Source organism: Cynocephalus volans, chromosome 11 (assembly GCF_027409185.1).
Source record: "Cynocephalus volans isolate mCynVol1 chromosome 11, mCynVol1.pri, whole genome shotgun sequence".
Classification (NCBI taxonomy): domain Eukaryota; kingdom Metazoa; phylum Chordata; class Mammalia; order Dermoptera; family Cynocephalidae; genus Cynocephalus; species Cynocephalus volans.
Genome location: NC_084470.1, coordinates 84,351,957 through 84,364,233, shown reverse-complemented (window position 1 = coordinate 84,364,233; position 12,277 = coordinate 84,351,957). Strand labels below are relative to the sequence as shown.

At 35.2% G+C, this 12,277-nt stretch overlaps 1 protein-coding gene across 1 annotated transcript in view; it reads right to left on the bottom strand.

The window, feature by feature from the left end:
* Positions 1-1,779: 1,779 nt before the first annotated feature.
* CNTN6 (contactin 6) overlaps positions 1,780-12,277 on the bottom strand; it is a 161,481-nt gene continuing 150,983 nt past the window's right edge. The window contains exons 20-22 of the mRNA XM_063113413.1: positions 3,697-3,809; positions 2,772-2,940; positions 1,780-1,883 (exon numbers count right to left, since the gene is read on the bottom strand). Coding sequence (XP_062969483.1) covers positions 1,780-1,883; positions 2,772-2,940; positions 3,697-3,809 — 386 coding nt within the window. The remainder of the gene's footprint in view (positions 1,884-2,771; positions 2,941-3,696; positions 3,810-12,277) is intronic.

Below are 12,277 nucleotides of genomic sequence, written 5' to 3'. Positions count from 1 at the left end.
CTTTCAATACTCTGGAAGTCATAAACCAGAGAGCATTCTGCAAACATATGAGTTATTAATATGAACTGACTTAAATTTTGGACTCATGCATAGATGATGATGTATCTAATTCACTTGAAGAGTGGACACAAAAATCTCAGAGTACATTTAACTCTCAATCTCCACTTTTGGGAGAATGACACAAATCTCTCTAACAAAGTTAAGGAAACCATTAAGACCACATATCACCACTGGTGTCTGCATGAATACAGATGCGCTTTGGAGGGGCAGCTGTTAACTTGAGTGTGCCAAACAGTGTTTGTTGTTGCTTATTTGTTTTGCTTCATAAAAGCACAGCCAGATCTTACGGCATTGGGGAGAATAAGGCTCATTAATTTGCCCTGTGTGCTTGACACATGATTCAGGCAGGAAGCAAGTTTTGAACTATGGAAAGTGAATGTCCATCTGCTGCTGACTACTTGGGGTATTTTAAGGAGTTCTAAAATACTTTAGAAATAAAAATGACAAAATCCAGTTTTGAGGATTGTGTGATTTGAGGGTTTTGAGGATTGTGTGATTTGACGGTTTTGAGGATAATTCAAATATTTTCAACATAATTAAGAGGTCACACCATCTGAAGAAGACAAAATGAGGGGGACCATTTCTCACACCCAGCTTCCCAGGATACCAAACCTTACTGGCTGGGAGCTAGAGCAGGCTGACAGCAGGGACAAACCCCTCTGGCTGTTTGTGAGGGAAATGGATGGCTGCACAGAATGGCCATGGCCACAGCATTCACCTTGGCCTCTCCCAGACTGCCTTCTCCAGACAGTGCAATCCTGAGCAGTGAGGCCACTGACTGAAATAGGTTCACCCTAGAGAAGAGTGAACCTACAACAGCTTTCTAAACCCTGATTAGTGTAGGATTATTTTTATAGCTACAGAGAAGATTGGCAAAAAAAAAAAAAAAAAAAAAAAGACCAAAATTTAGAAAACCTGGTCAAATGATTCTGTTCACAGATTTCTTCATTGTAGAAAATAAGGCCACAAATGATGCATCAATTTGTAATAATTACCTGAGACTTGGTCAAGCAACTTTAACTTAGGAGTAAAAGGTCAAATTTTGCAGTGAGAAAATGCTTACCGTTTACCAGAGTTGTTAAAAGATTATTTTAGGTGTATGTTCTTTCACTTTATTTATTTTTCTTTGCCATAAAGCACTTTTTCTGCTATTATTATTATTGAACCTTCTAAAAGATGAGTTGAGAAGAACATCATGAATGTTGACATATTATTGAACACAAATATTTCTTGTTCCGACTTGATTCAGAGATAAAAGCACACCATGCTTTGGAATAGCTTGTGATTTTTAAAGAATCACAACTTTAAACAAATAATTATATTTTATTTCAGAGTAGGGTGAAAATTTTAAACACTGAAGAAAATTGCCCGGAGCACGTAATAGTGCATATCATAGCTATGGTAACTGCAAACCTATTTTGTATTTATCACTGTCATCAAGGGGAGTCATTTATACTCTCCATATAAGTCAGTTACAAGACACGGAAGTTACAAATCCTCAGATTAATTTGGCATCTTTGAATGTATGTAATCATGTGTGGACTTTAAAATTCAAAAGTGTTTAAAATTGCTTTATTAATGTACGATAGATATTTACAAGATCTTAATAATATACATTTTTTCTTTCCAAACAAGTCTGTATTAAGAATGTGCCTTATGATGAAGGCTGGAGAGCATATTTACAGAATGATTTGCTTTCAAAAAACTTTATGGTTTTATTCATCTTATAAGTGGATGAATAGCAAAACAGGTAAAAATCACAATGACAATTGACAGGAAATAGGTGCTAGGTTCCAAGACTTGAACTCCTCTGGAACTCAAACCTGCAAAATATGAAAATAAAACAAAAATATCTTGAGAAAATGTAAAGTTGCTTGTTAAATTAGTTCTTTAAGACCCCAAATGCATACTATCAGTCCTCTTATAATAACATATTTTGTTACACTTATTTCATTCACATTGTGTTTAATTTTAGGAAGTACCATTACCGTCTGTTTTAGGATTGCGTTTCAAATGTAAAAATGCAAAAGAAAAATGCCTAAATTGGTGAAGTCTGCCTAAAGGGCAGATTAGGATTGGCCAACATTGCATGGCTAATGACCTGCACTCAGTCTCAGGCAGATGAGTGAGTGATTTTTCTAAAGCAAAAATAATAACTAATTATTGCATGCTACCTCTGACGGACTGGTGTTGGCCTGCTTAGGAAATTGTATTGAAAAGAATTTGAAAATTGTGACTCAGCTCTTTATGAACTTGATTAGTGATGTCTGCCACACTTGATTAGTGATCTCTGCTGCATTTGATTAGTGATGTCTACCATGAACATGGGGAAAGGGATGTATGTGCATGTTCTGCACGTTTGCCATCCCTGCTGCACAAAGCCCACAAGAAGCATGGAAAACTTTCTGATTTCTGTGCCAATAGAATAAATCATGAAATTATGCACCAGTGACACACAGTTGTTTTCTTCTTTTTTTGATTTTCCAATGAAGAAACATAAAACTGTAATATGTAAGCATGTTAAAATGTTGAAGGATTATTTAAAGAAAAATTGGCTCATCACTTCTTGCTCACAATTGAAAATGGATATACAGACCTTTCATTTTTTTCACCCATCTTTTAAACAAGAATTGGAAAGTTTCATGGAGCCAGATTTCTCGCTGCAGCTGTCTAGATGCAACATCTACAAAAGCAATAGTGACTCAACTTACTTGACATTTTTGGAATCCTAATTTCCTCACTGCTGCTTCCATCCCCACCATCACTGACTGTTCTTATTTCAATCAAGTAGTCTTCTTCAAATGGAACCAGAAGCTCAGCTGATGTATTGTTTGTTTCCAAAATATGGGTTTTACTCTGTCTGTTTTGCCGGTACAGAATCTGAATAAAATGGTGCATCAAGTTATCATGAACATGTTGCTTTTCTAAAGCTCAGACAACTGTTAGGGAATACTATAAGACATATCATTATAAATGCTGTATTTCTCAGATGAAAATATCCAGATGATGCCTTTTCTTTAAATTTATCTTTCCTTATTATGAAAAAGACTTTTGGCCAATGCCTCTGGAATGAGAATAGATTTATCTCTATTAATTAAATAGCTTGAGGCTGTTATCTTTGGAGTTTGTTGTGAAAAGTGACTGTTTAGTTTGGACCCATTTCAAATGTCTGAGAATATGCTTCTGCCAAGAGATGATGTCTGTTACCACTGACTGAAATGATTTGGTCTGGGTACTCAACTATACTCTTGTTAGAGTCCTTTTATGTTGCGAAAAGATCACATCATACTGCAGCCTAAGATCTAGAAATTCTATTTAAGTGTATTTTTTGACTTCATACTCATCTTACATCTACTATCCACTTACACCATCATCTTTTGATGGCGAGAGGCGTAACTTTAAGAAAAATGTTGCATCCTGTAGAATTTTATTTTTCCAAGCTCCATCACACCTTCCTGGTCCTTAGAATATAAAACCTTTTCAATGAAAAATTTGAAAGCAGCAATAATATTTTCAAAAGATTTTTTAAAAAGATTCCTATGTTTTCATATGCATAAAATTTGTTTTCTATTTGGTTATCACATTTCTCATTCCTTAAATAATGCAATTGATATGATTAAAAGAAAAACCAAATACCTTGTAGCCCAACACTTCAGACTCATTTTCCATGGTTTTTACATGCTCCCAGTTCAAGCATAATTTAGAATTTGTTAGCTTCCAGGCAATGTTTGCTGGTGGTTGGCTTGGAGCTTTAAAAAGATAGTCAAAGATCCAAATAAATATTAATTAGCTCATGATCACTGTATGATGCATCAACATAAAAAGGAAAAATAAGACTTCTATTATTAGCATAGAAGGAGCTAAAATGTTTTCAGTGCCACTTAAAATATCATATTAATTCTAATCAGAGTAAGCAAATCTATTCAAATTCTGGTCATTTGGGAATGTCTTCATGACAAATTTATTAATTAATAATGGCTTGCTGCATGTTTAGTATTGATTTATTAAGCAATATTGTTGAGGTTGTTTACCAAAATAAATAGATGGAGGGTCTTATTATCTAGTGTTCCATTTGATATCAGTCATTCAGCAAATTAAGCAAATTCAAGTTGTAAACTTTTTATATATATCAACATAGAGGTGTTCACTTCTAATAGTTTTACTTTTTAACATTGTATTAGTTAGGATTCTTTAATTCTGAGTAACATAACCATCTCAAATATTTTAAGCAAAATATTAGCAACAGATTATGAAGGATATAGGGGAATTTCTTAGAACAATGACAGAATGTAGCAGAGTCTCAGGAGAGACCAAAAAACTGTCACAAAGCCAAGAAGTTGCACTTCTCACAGCAGTGTCTGCTGCACGCTCATCTAGATATAGATGACCTCTTTGTCATTCCCAATTTATGTGGCAGAAATCAGGCCTGTCCACTATACCTGAAGTTTGAAACCTTCTCTATTCAGAGATAGTCCAGGCTAAAATTCCCCCAAAGAAAGCTAATGATTGGCTTAATTTGGCCATGAGTCTCTCTTAGCCCAATCCACTGTGACTGGACAGTGAGAAACATGCACGCCATTTAATATAAATAAAGTTTTGGGAACCCAGAAAAGGACAAAATCGTCACAAACTGATTGATCATCCCAAAGGGTGTCTAAGTCCAAACTATGACTTTTAGTTCCCTGGAATTAATGTTGTCGGGGATAGAGATGGTGGGCAGTAAAGGAGAAAGGATTTAGAACCAGCCTTCTAGTAATGGATCTAGTCCAACTAGAGAATTTTACATGTAAGAAAACTAGAGTCCAGGTTGGGGAGTCACTTGTCCAAAACCATGCAGCTAATTAGTGGCTGAGTCAAATCAGAATCCTGGTCTATCAGTTTCCAGTTTAATGTTTCTCCATGACAACAGGCTCTTTCTCAAAGATTTGAGTCCACATGATTATTCTCAAGATTTAAGAGACTGGAGAGATTAAAAATAATTCAGCTGGAAAACAAAGATAAAGATAAAACTGCCCAGCAAGATGTTTTGGCATCTTTTTTGAATTCATGAGGTCGAATGAGCATCTGACTTAATTCATCATAACACTGATGAAAATGGAAATGATTTCTTTTGAAGTTATGACTCAACTGCTGTTTAATTTCTTATGTGTCACTGAAGAGTCACATCTTGCTGAATTCAGGGTTTCTCACATTGTATTACCATACATTCTCTTGCCTCTCCAAACCCACTGGAATATCACTATTGGTGACCCAGCCACTTACACCACAGTTGGGATGTGGTAGAGAGAGAAATGTTTCTCTTTCTGTTTCCACGGGGTTCAGTTCATATTTTATTATAGATTCATTGCACTGGATTTTAGTTATTCTTGGTCATGTTTTTCTCTAAATTTCTTGAAGGTATGTGCCTTGTTCAACTCTGCATTACCAACCAGTAGCATAGTCCCTGGCATAGAGAAGACATACAATTTATATATGTTGAATAAGTGACTCTGCAATAAGATGACTAAAGAAAATGTCTTAGGATTGTGTGATTTTCTCAGGTTGTATCAATTATGAACTGGGTGGGCTGTGGAGAGATCCATAGGTGACAAAATGTGGCCAATTACATTCATTATGCTGTGCTATGATCAAGGCTAATTGCCATGGTCAGACCCACATAAATCCATATATATTTATAAGATGGACAGGCCAATTGAATTGATCATGTCCTAGTACATTTCTTTACAACAGAAACTCAGCGAGATTAAAGGCCTGAAAGTTTTGTGCTTTGTAAGCTCTTAATGCATGCTTGTCAATACATTTATTTCTAAAAGACTGGATGGCAACAATAATGATTTTGTAACTATCCTCCCTTAACTAATTCCAAAGTGCCTTTTCTAATCTTTTTCTCAGCTATAAAAGACACAATATCAAAATTCTCACAAGATATCATAACTTTAACATCTAATATACTCTTTTGACACATTTCTTTTATCTCTGTTCTTTAAAACTAAGCACTGACATTAACGACATAATACAATCAATACAGAGAAAATGTTAATTTACTCCTCTGTCACTGGCAGTGACGGATTCCGAAAGTTTCATCTATTGCTGGGTCTGCTTCGTTCGTTCATTTGTTTGTTTTAGAGAAAAAGTACTGTTTTGAACACTATGAGTCCATTGATAAAACAACAGGCTAGGAGACAGAAGAACTGCAAGCAGTTTGTGACCTTGGCAATACCCTTGTCATTGACATGTTTGCATTTGTTTCCTGATGTACCAAAGCAGAAGGAAGACACTGCATGATGTAAAATGAGAAGAGTCCTACCAGGAATGAGTACCTTAGTATCAATGGCCAATTATATAGATTATTTAGAAACCTTTACTTCTCTTGCTCCCTGGCAGGTAGAAAGAGCTGGGCTTTGACGTCAGAGAGACTTGAATTTGTGTCCAGTCTCTTTCAAGAGCCCTGGTATTCCCTTTTTTGAAATGAGACTAATAACTTCTAGTTTATAAGATTCTTGGCTTGTATGAAATAAAATATGAAATGTTCCTCACTTGGTTAGTGGTGCATATTAAAAAGCTCAATAACTATTAATTCTCTTTCCTGAGAGTAGCAATTCTCTACTGTGGTACTTTGACATATCAATTTTTTAATTGTGTTCAAAGTGGTATGTTTCTAATAATATAATTCTGAAGTTTGCAAATGATTCACTTCTTAGATACAATTAGCATATATTTGAGATTTTTGCTCTTACTTGAGTTCTTTATGTACTTTTGAAAGGGATTTAAAATGGGAGAGTTTCAGCTAATTATCTGGGAAGTTCTCAGAGTCTGTCACCCTTCTTATCTTTGTCCATGGGTGTTTCCCCAATATCAATGCCTTATGTCTGGTATTTAAAGCTTCCTAAAGCTGCTTTAGAAGGCTATCACCTTAATATGAGCACTGTTAATAGTTCTAGTTTGATGTAGTTGGTTAAACTGGATTGCAAAAATTAAAATTTCTTTTACCTTGAAAAACAAAAACACTGTCACATGGATTATATGAAACATGTCATGATGTTTGTACCAAGTTTGCCAATCGTAAACTCAACAAACAAGCACTTTCTAATTTTTTTTATCTTTCCAGGCAATTTGCAAATACTAAATCATTTTCTGTTAATCAAATGACAGAGCAACATTAAACTAGCTCTCCACAGCTCTAATGGTTTCCCTGTAATCAATTTTTCTGTAGATGGCATTTATATTCAACTGTAGTTCACACTGTGAACTCAATTCAAAAACAACTTCTTATGTTACACTTCTAAGTAACAGCATGGGGTTGACATTTGGGCAAGAGAGAAAGAACATAAGTGCAAGATGAAATAAAAGCTTAATGCTTCCTTTATGTCTAAATATGGATTGATTGCATATTTACAGCAAGAAAGAATCCAGCACAGAGTGCTGGTCAGTCAATGTCAGGGGCTAAAATGAGGCAAAATTCGCAAACTCTTTCTGTTATTGTGTCCAAATACTTCCTTCTCTATAAGCAGTGTTTTGTTTATTTTTTTGATTCCTCTTGGAATTGATGTAAATATTTTTCTTCCTTTAGTTGTTAAATCTAAATTCCATTTAAGCGATCGCTGTGTGGATCACAGTATATTTGCAGTTGTTTTTGCTAAAACATCATTTTCACTAAGCGATGGTACTTATTGTCAAGTCACTGATATTTATTTAGAAACAACGACACCATTTGCATTAGCATCAACAGCAACAACAATAATAAATACTTAAGCTTTGCATATGCTGTTCCTTTTGTTTGGAGGTCCTTTTGTACTCTAACTCATTTTTATTTTTTATGTCATATTAAAATATGTAGTCTTCCCCATATGAGTGCTCCTTTTCAAGTATAGCTCAGCCTCTTATTTAGTTTCTTCACTATACTTTTCATAATTTATTATTATTTTATTTCCTTCTCCTTTTCTTGTTTTAGATTGTCTCCCCACTAAAAGAGAAATTGCCTGAATGTGAGGATCTTGCCTGTTTTAATGGCCATTAGGCTCTTAGTCCCTATCCCCGTGCATGGCTCATGGGAGGCACTGTTTCTTGAGGAGATGACTGAAGCATCAAAAGGCTCTGTCTTTTCTTCAGCTTAGCCAATTAGAATAGGCAGAGATTAAATGCGAGGTCTGCTTTCTCAGATTTTATAATGGAGTCAAATACCAGATTGAAAATCTAGTCAGTGAGAGTTTGTCTTGTCTGATGGATGCAGAAATTTTCGGCTGTCACCACTAATCAGAGGTAATCTTGATGTCATCTCAAGGACATGGAAAATCAAAGTTAGATCCAGGGATAGCACTTGGAATCAGGGCTATCTTCAATGTTACATTAAAGCTGTTTCTCATCTATGCTTTGGATATCCTTCCACGGCCCTTAAAAAAAAATTCTGCAACAAATTTATAAAAATGAAAGAAAATAGAAAGTAGTTGTGCTTTCCTATTATAAAAAATGCAAAGTGAAATTACCTCTGAAGGAGGAGTATAACAACACGTTACCATGTACTGAGCCCTCACTATATGGCAGCTTATGGGTCACCTTGGTGTACATTATATTCGTTCATTCTCAGAGCAAACTCTACAGGTAAGTATCATCATCTCTGCTTTTCAGATGAGAAAATGTATTCCAAGTTATCAAATAATTAGACCTGTCACACCAATAGTATGTGGCTGAACTGGGATTCAATTCAAACTTATCTCACTCTGAAGTCCCATTCTAGCTCTTTCCAACACTGTCTCACAATTGGCCAATGTTATGGGAACTCCTGGAAAAGTGCAAATACATTGTAGATGCAACTTTCAAGTTATAGAGCAGTAGAAAGGACATTTATAGGCATGGCAGGAGCACTACGAGCTGAGAAAAAACCTGAAAATAGATAAGTGAATGTTTAACTTTAAAAGATAAATAAGTCTGATGCTGCCAGGGCTAGATGAGGAATGGGATGGAAAGGAATTTTGATACAGATTGTGAAAGATTTAGTATGCTTTTTTCTTCCTCTTCATTCTCTGGAATAGAGGAAACAATAAAATTTGGTAGGAAGAAAAGAGCTATGTTGTATTTTAGGAAGAAACATTTCAAAAGCAGTTTGAAGTTTATACTGAAGATTTGAGAGTGTGGAGGGAGAGAGACTATCTAGATGGTTACGGATGAAGATTATAAACTAGCACAATGGTCATTTCATGTTCACAGTGTATCATCCTAACAGATACCAAGACAAAACCTTTCCAAGCATTTGTGTTCTCAGATCTAGGAAATAAAATACCAGTGTCCTTGATTTGTTGTAATAATTAAGTGTATATGGTATTAAAAGATTAACACAGGGCTGGGGACATAGAAGTGCTCAATATTTTATAAATGGGGTACGCAAAATAACGCCCCCCCCAACATGTCCATGTCATAATCCTTAGAACCTACAGATGTGAATCTTCATATAGAAAAGTCTGTAGATATGATTACATTAAGGATGTTGAGATGGGGAAATAGTCATGGATTATCAGGTAAAAGGAAGACAAGAAACAGAGTTGGAGGTGATGAGACAATAGTGAGAGTGAGAGTTGGAGAGAGATTCAAAGATCCCCCATGCTGCTGGCATTGAAGATGGAAGGGGCCATGAGCCAAGGGATATAGGTGGTCCTAGAAGGCAGAAAATGCAAGGAAACAAATTCTCCTCTGTTGCCTCTACAGGTAGTGGAGCCCTTACCAACACCTGACTTCCACCCAGTGATACCCATTTCTGACTTCTGACCTCCAAAAATATATGCTGACAAATTTGTATTGTTTTAAAACACTGTTTGTGGCAATTTCTTAGACCAGCAGTGGGAAACTAAAACAGCTATTATTCTATTTTGACAATATCTGTGATATAGAATGACAAAAGAAAGAATGAAATTAGAGGTTTAATTGGTACTCACATACAATGAAATGGGAACTTGTATAACCTTCTTATTCTCAAATGCTTGTCGTCTATGTTGGTAATGACACTGAAGCATGTAGGATGGTGAAGGCCAAATTTAAGAATTATTGAAATTGGAATTCCAGAAGAGAAACTAGGAATTACAAGGGTTTTATGCTTGTCTGATTTAGTCAAGAGAGAAGATGGATGCTTAAAGAAACACTAACCTTCACTTTAAATTTTTTGACTCTCATCTCACTTTTCCCTTTGCAGATGTATTCCAGCATTGTATCTTGGATGAAATTACTCCTTGTTAAACTCTTTTCAAAAGTTACAACCCTTACTCTGCGATGAGCTAATCACGTGTTAGCTCTGTGATGAGTTAATCATGTGTTAACTATCTGACAAACCACCAACAATGTCCTTGGCATTTAATTCAGATTTTAGTCAAGCCCATTTGTAGAACGAACTGGGCCAATTGAACAAACATGATGTCAAAAACAAGGAGTTTTCTGCTTAAACACATAGATCAGATTAGCACAAACACACACATGTTTAATTTAGGTTGCTTGGACAATCTAACAAATTCAGGTCACAGAAAAAAAATTCTTATTGAGGTATTATATACATCATATGTATTTCTTATATATGTCATATATATATATATATATATACACATATCTTCCCAAAGTAAATAACTAGTTCATTGTTCAGGTCTCAATTTCACTTTAAACTGGTCAATGGGATTATGAATAATAAAAGTTGACCTGAATCTTGGATCAAAAACTGCACTAGAATGTCACAATACAAATCTGTTTTTTTAAAAAATACTGTTCTTATACATTTCTAATCCTCCTTGGTTTTGCTTGAGATAGAAACTGAATTGCACACAGGAGCTTTTATGAATTTGGCATCTCTCGATCAGCTAGAAGTAAATGTCTGGGCAGTCTCAAAACCACTGATTGATCGGAGATTCCCATCCAGATTTGCAGATTAGCTGAAAGAGGCTAGACTACTCCAGAAGGACCACGAAAGCAAATCATTCATACAGGTACCTGGCAACGACTTCATCGATTTAGTCAACATTGAGTAAAACAGGTAAAGGAATAGAAATACATCTTTAGCTAATCCGTTCTTGAGACTCACTCACAGCCCAGCCTGTCTCAAGCTGGGTGAATCAGAAGAGAGCTGGTTTAGGAATTTTCAGTACGCACTCTCCCCTTGAAATGGACTGATCCTACAGACTTTTTCTTTATTTGCTTGCTTTCTTCTTATCAGTTCCACAGCACTTTGTATTTTCCAAGATGCTCCCATAATCAGCAACTCGTTTTTGCCTCATAGATAATTCAGGAAGGTATTGAGGACAGAGAGAATTCCCATTTAACAGATAAGAAAATTAAAGCAGAGACTTGGAATGTCTTGCCTTGTTTCAGGTCATGAGTCAGTGATGTACCCAGAATTGGGACATGGGTCTCTGACAGCTGGTCTGATGATGTGAAAATAACTGGACAATCTATTTAATCAAAAGCCTATTAACTGTGATGATTTCTAAGTTTTTTTGAACATGAAAAATAATGTCACTTGATTTTCAAACCCTTCTCAACCCAAATTTTTTTTCGAATACAGAGAAGTAGTAAGAATACAGCACTTATAAGTAAGCTAGATTTTTCTTTTTTGTTGGTGGCAATAAATTTAGTCTTTCCCAAAATTCATCAACTGTATTTATTATTTTTTGTTCATCAGGATTCAGAGACCAACGAATGTGTTTTAAAAAGCCTTTTTGTACAAATAATTTATGTTCATCTACAATATACTGTAAAAGAAACCTATAAATATTATGCAATCACAAAAGTACATGTTGTAGATACTACTAAGTCATGTCTGATCAGACCTTTCCCAATTTACTATTGTGTCTCATATTATGGGATATCTGTGTAATCCAGACTCAGTCAGAGGACAAAGGCAGCAACAATCAGCTATTCATCTTTTATTTAGTAAGTCCTGACTATGAAAGACACCTGGCTGATTATCAAAGGAGATAAGAGGTAGAAGAGGTTATTCTTAGATTTCAGGTGCTTTCAAGTAAACTATAGTGATAAAACATCCTAGAAAAAAAAAAGATCTAGGTATCTGATAGTGCTAGGATCACATTAAGGTACACTCTAGGATTCAATAAACAAAACCAAACAAAAACAAAAAAATATTTACTTAGCATTTAATAAAGTATGTGCTGGGCATTTGTTACTAATTATCTCTTTCAATCATGAACAAAATCATATGAGGACATAGGTATTACTTTTTCCTCATTTT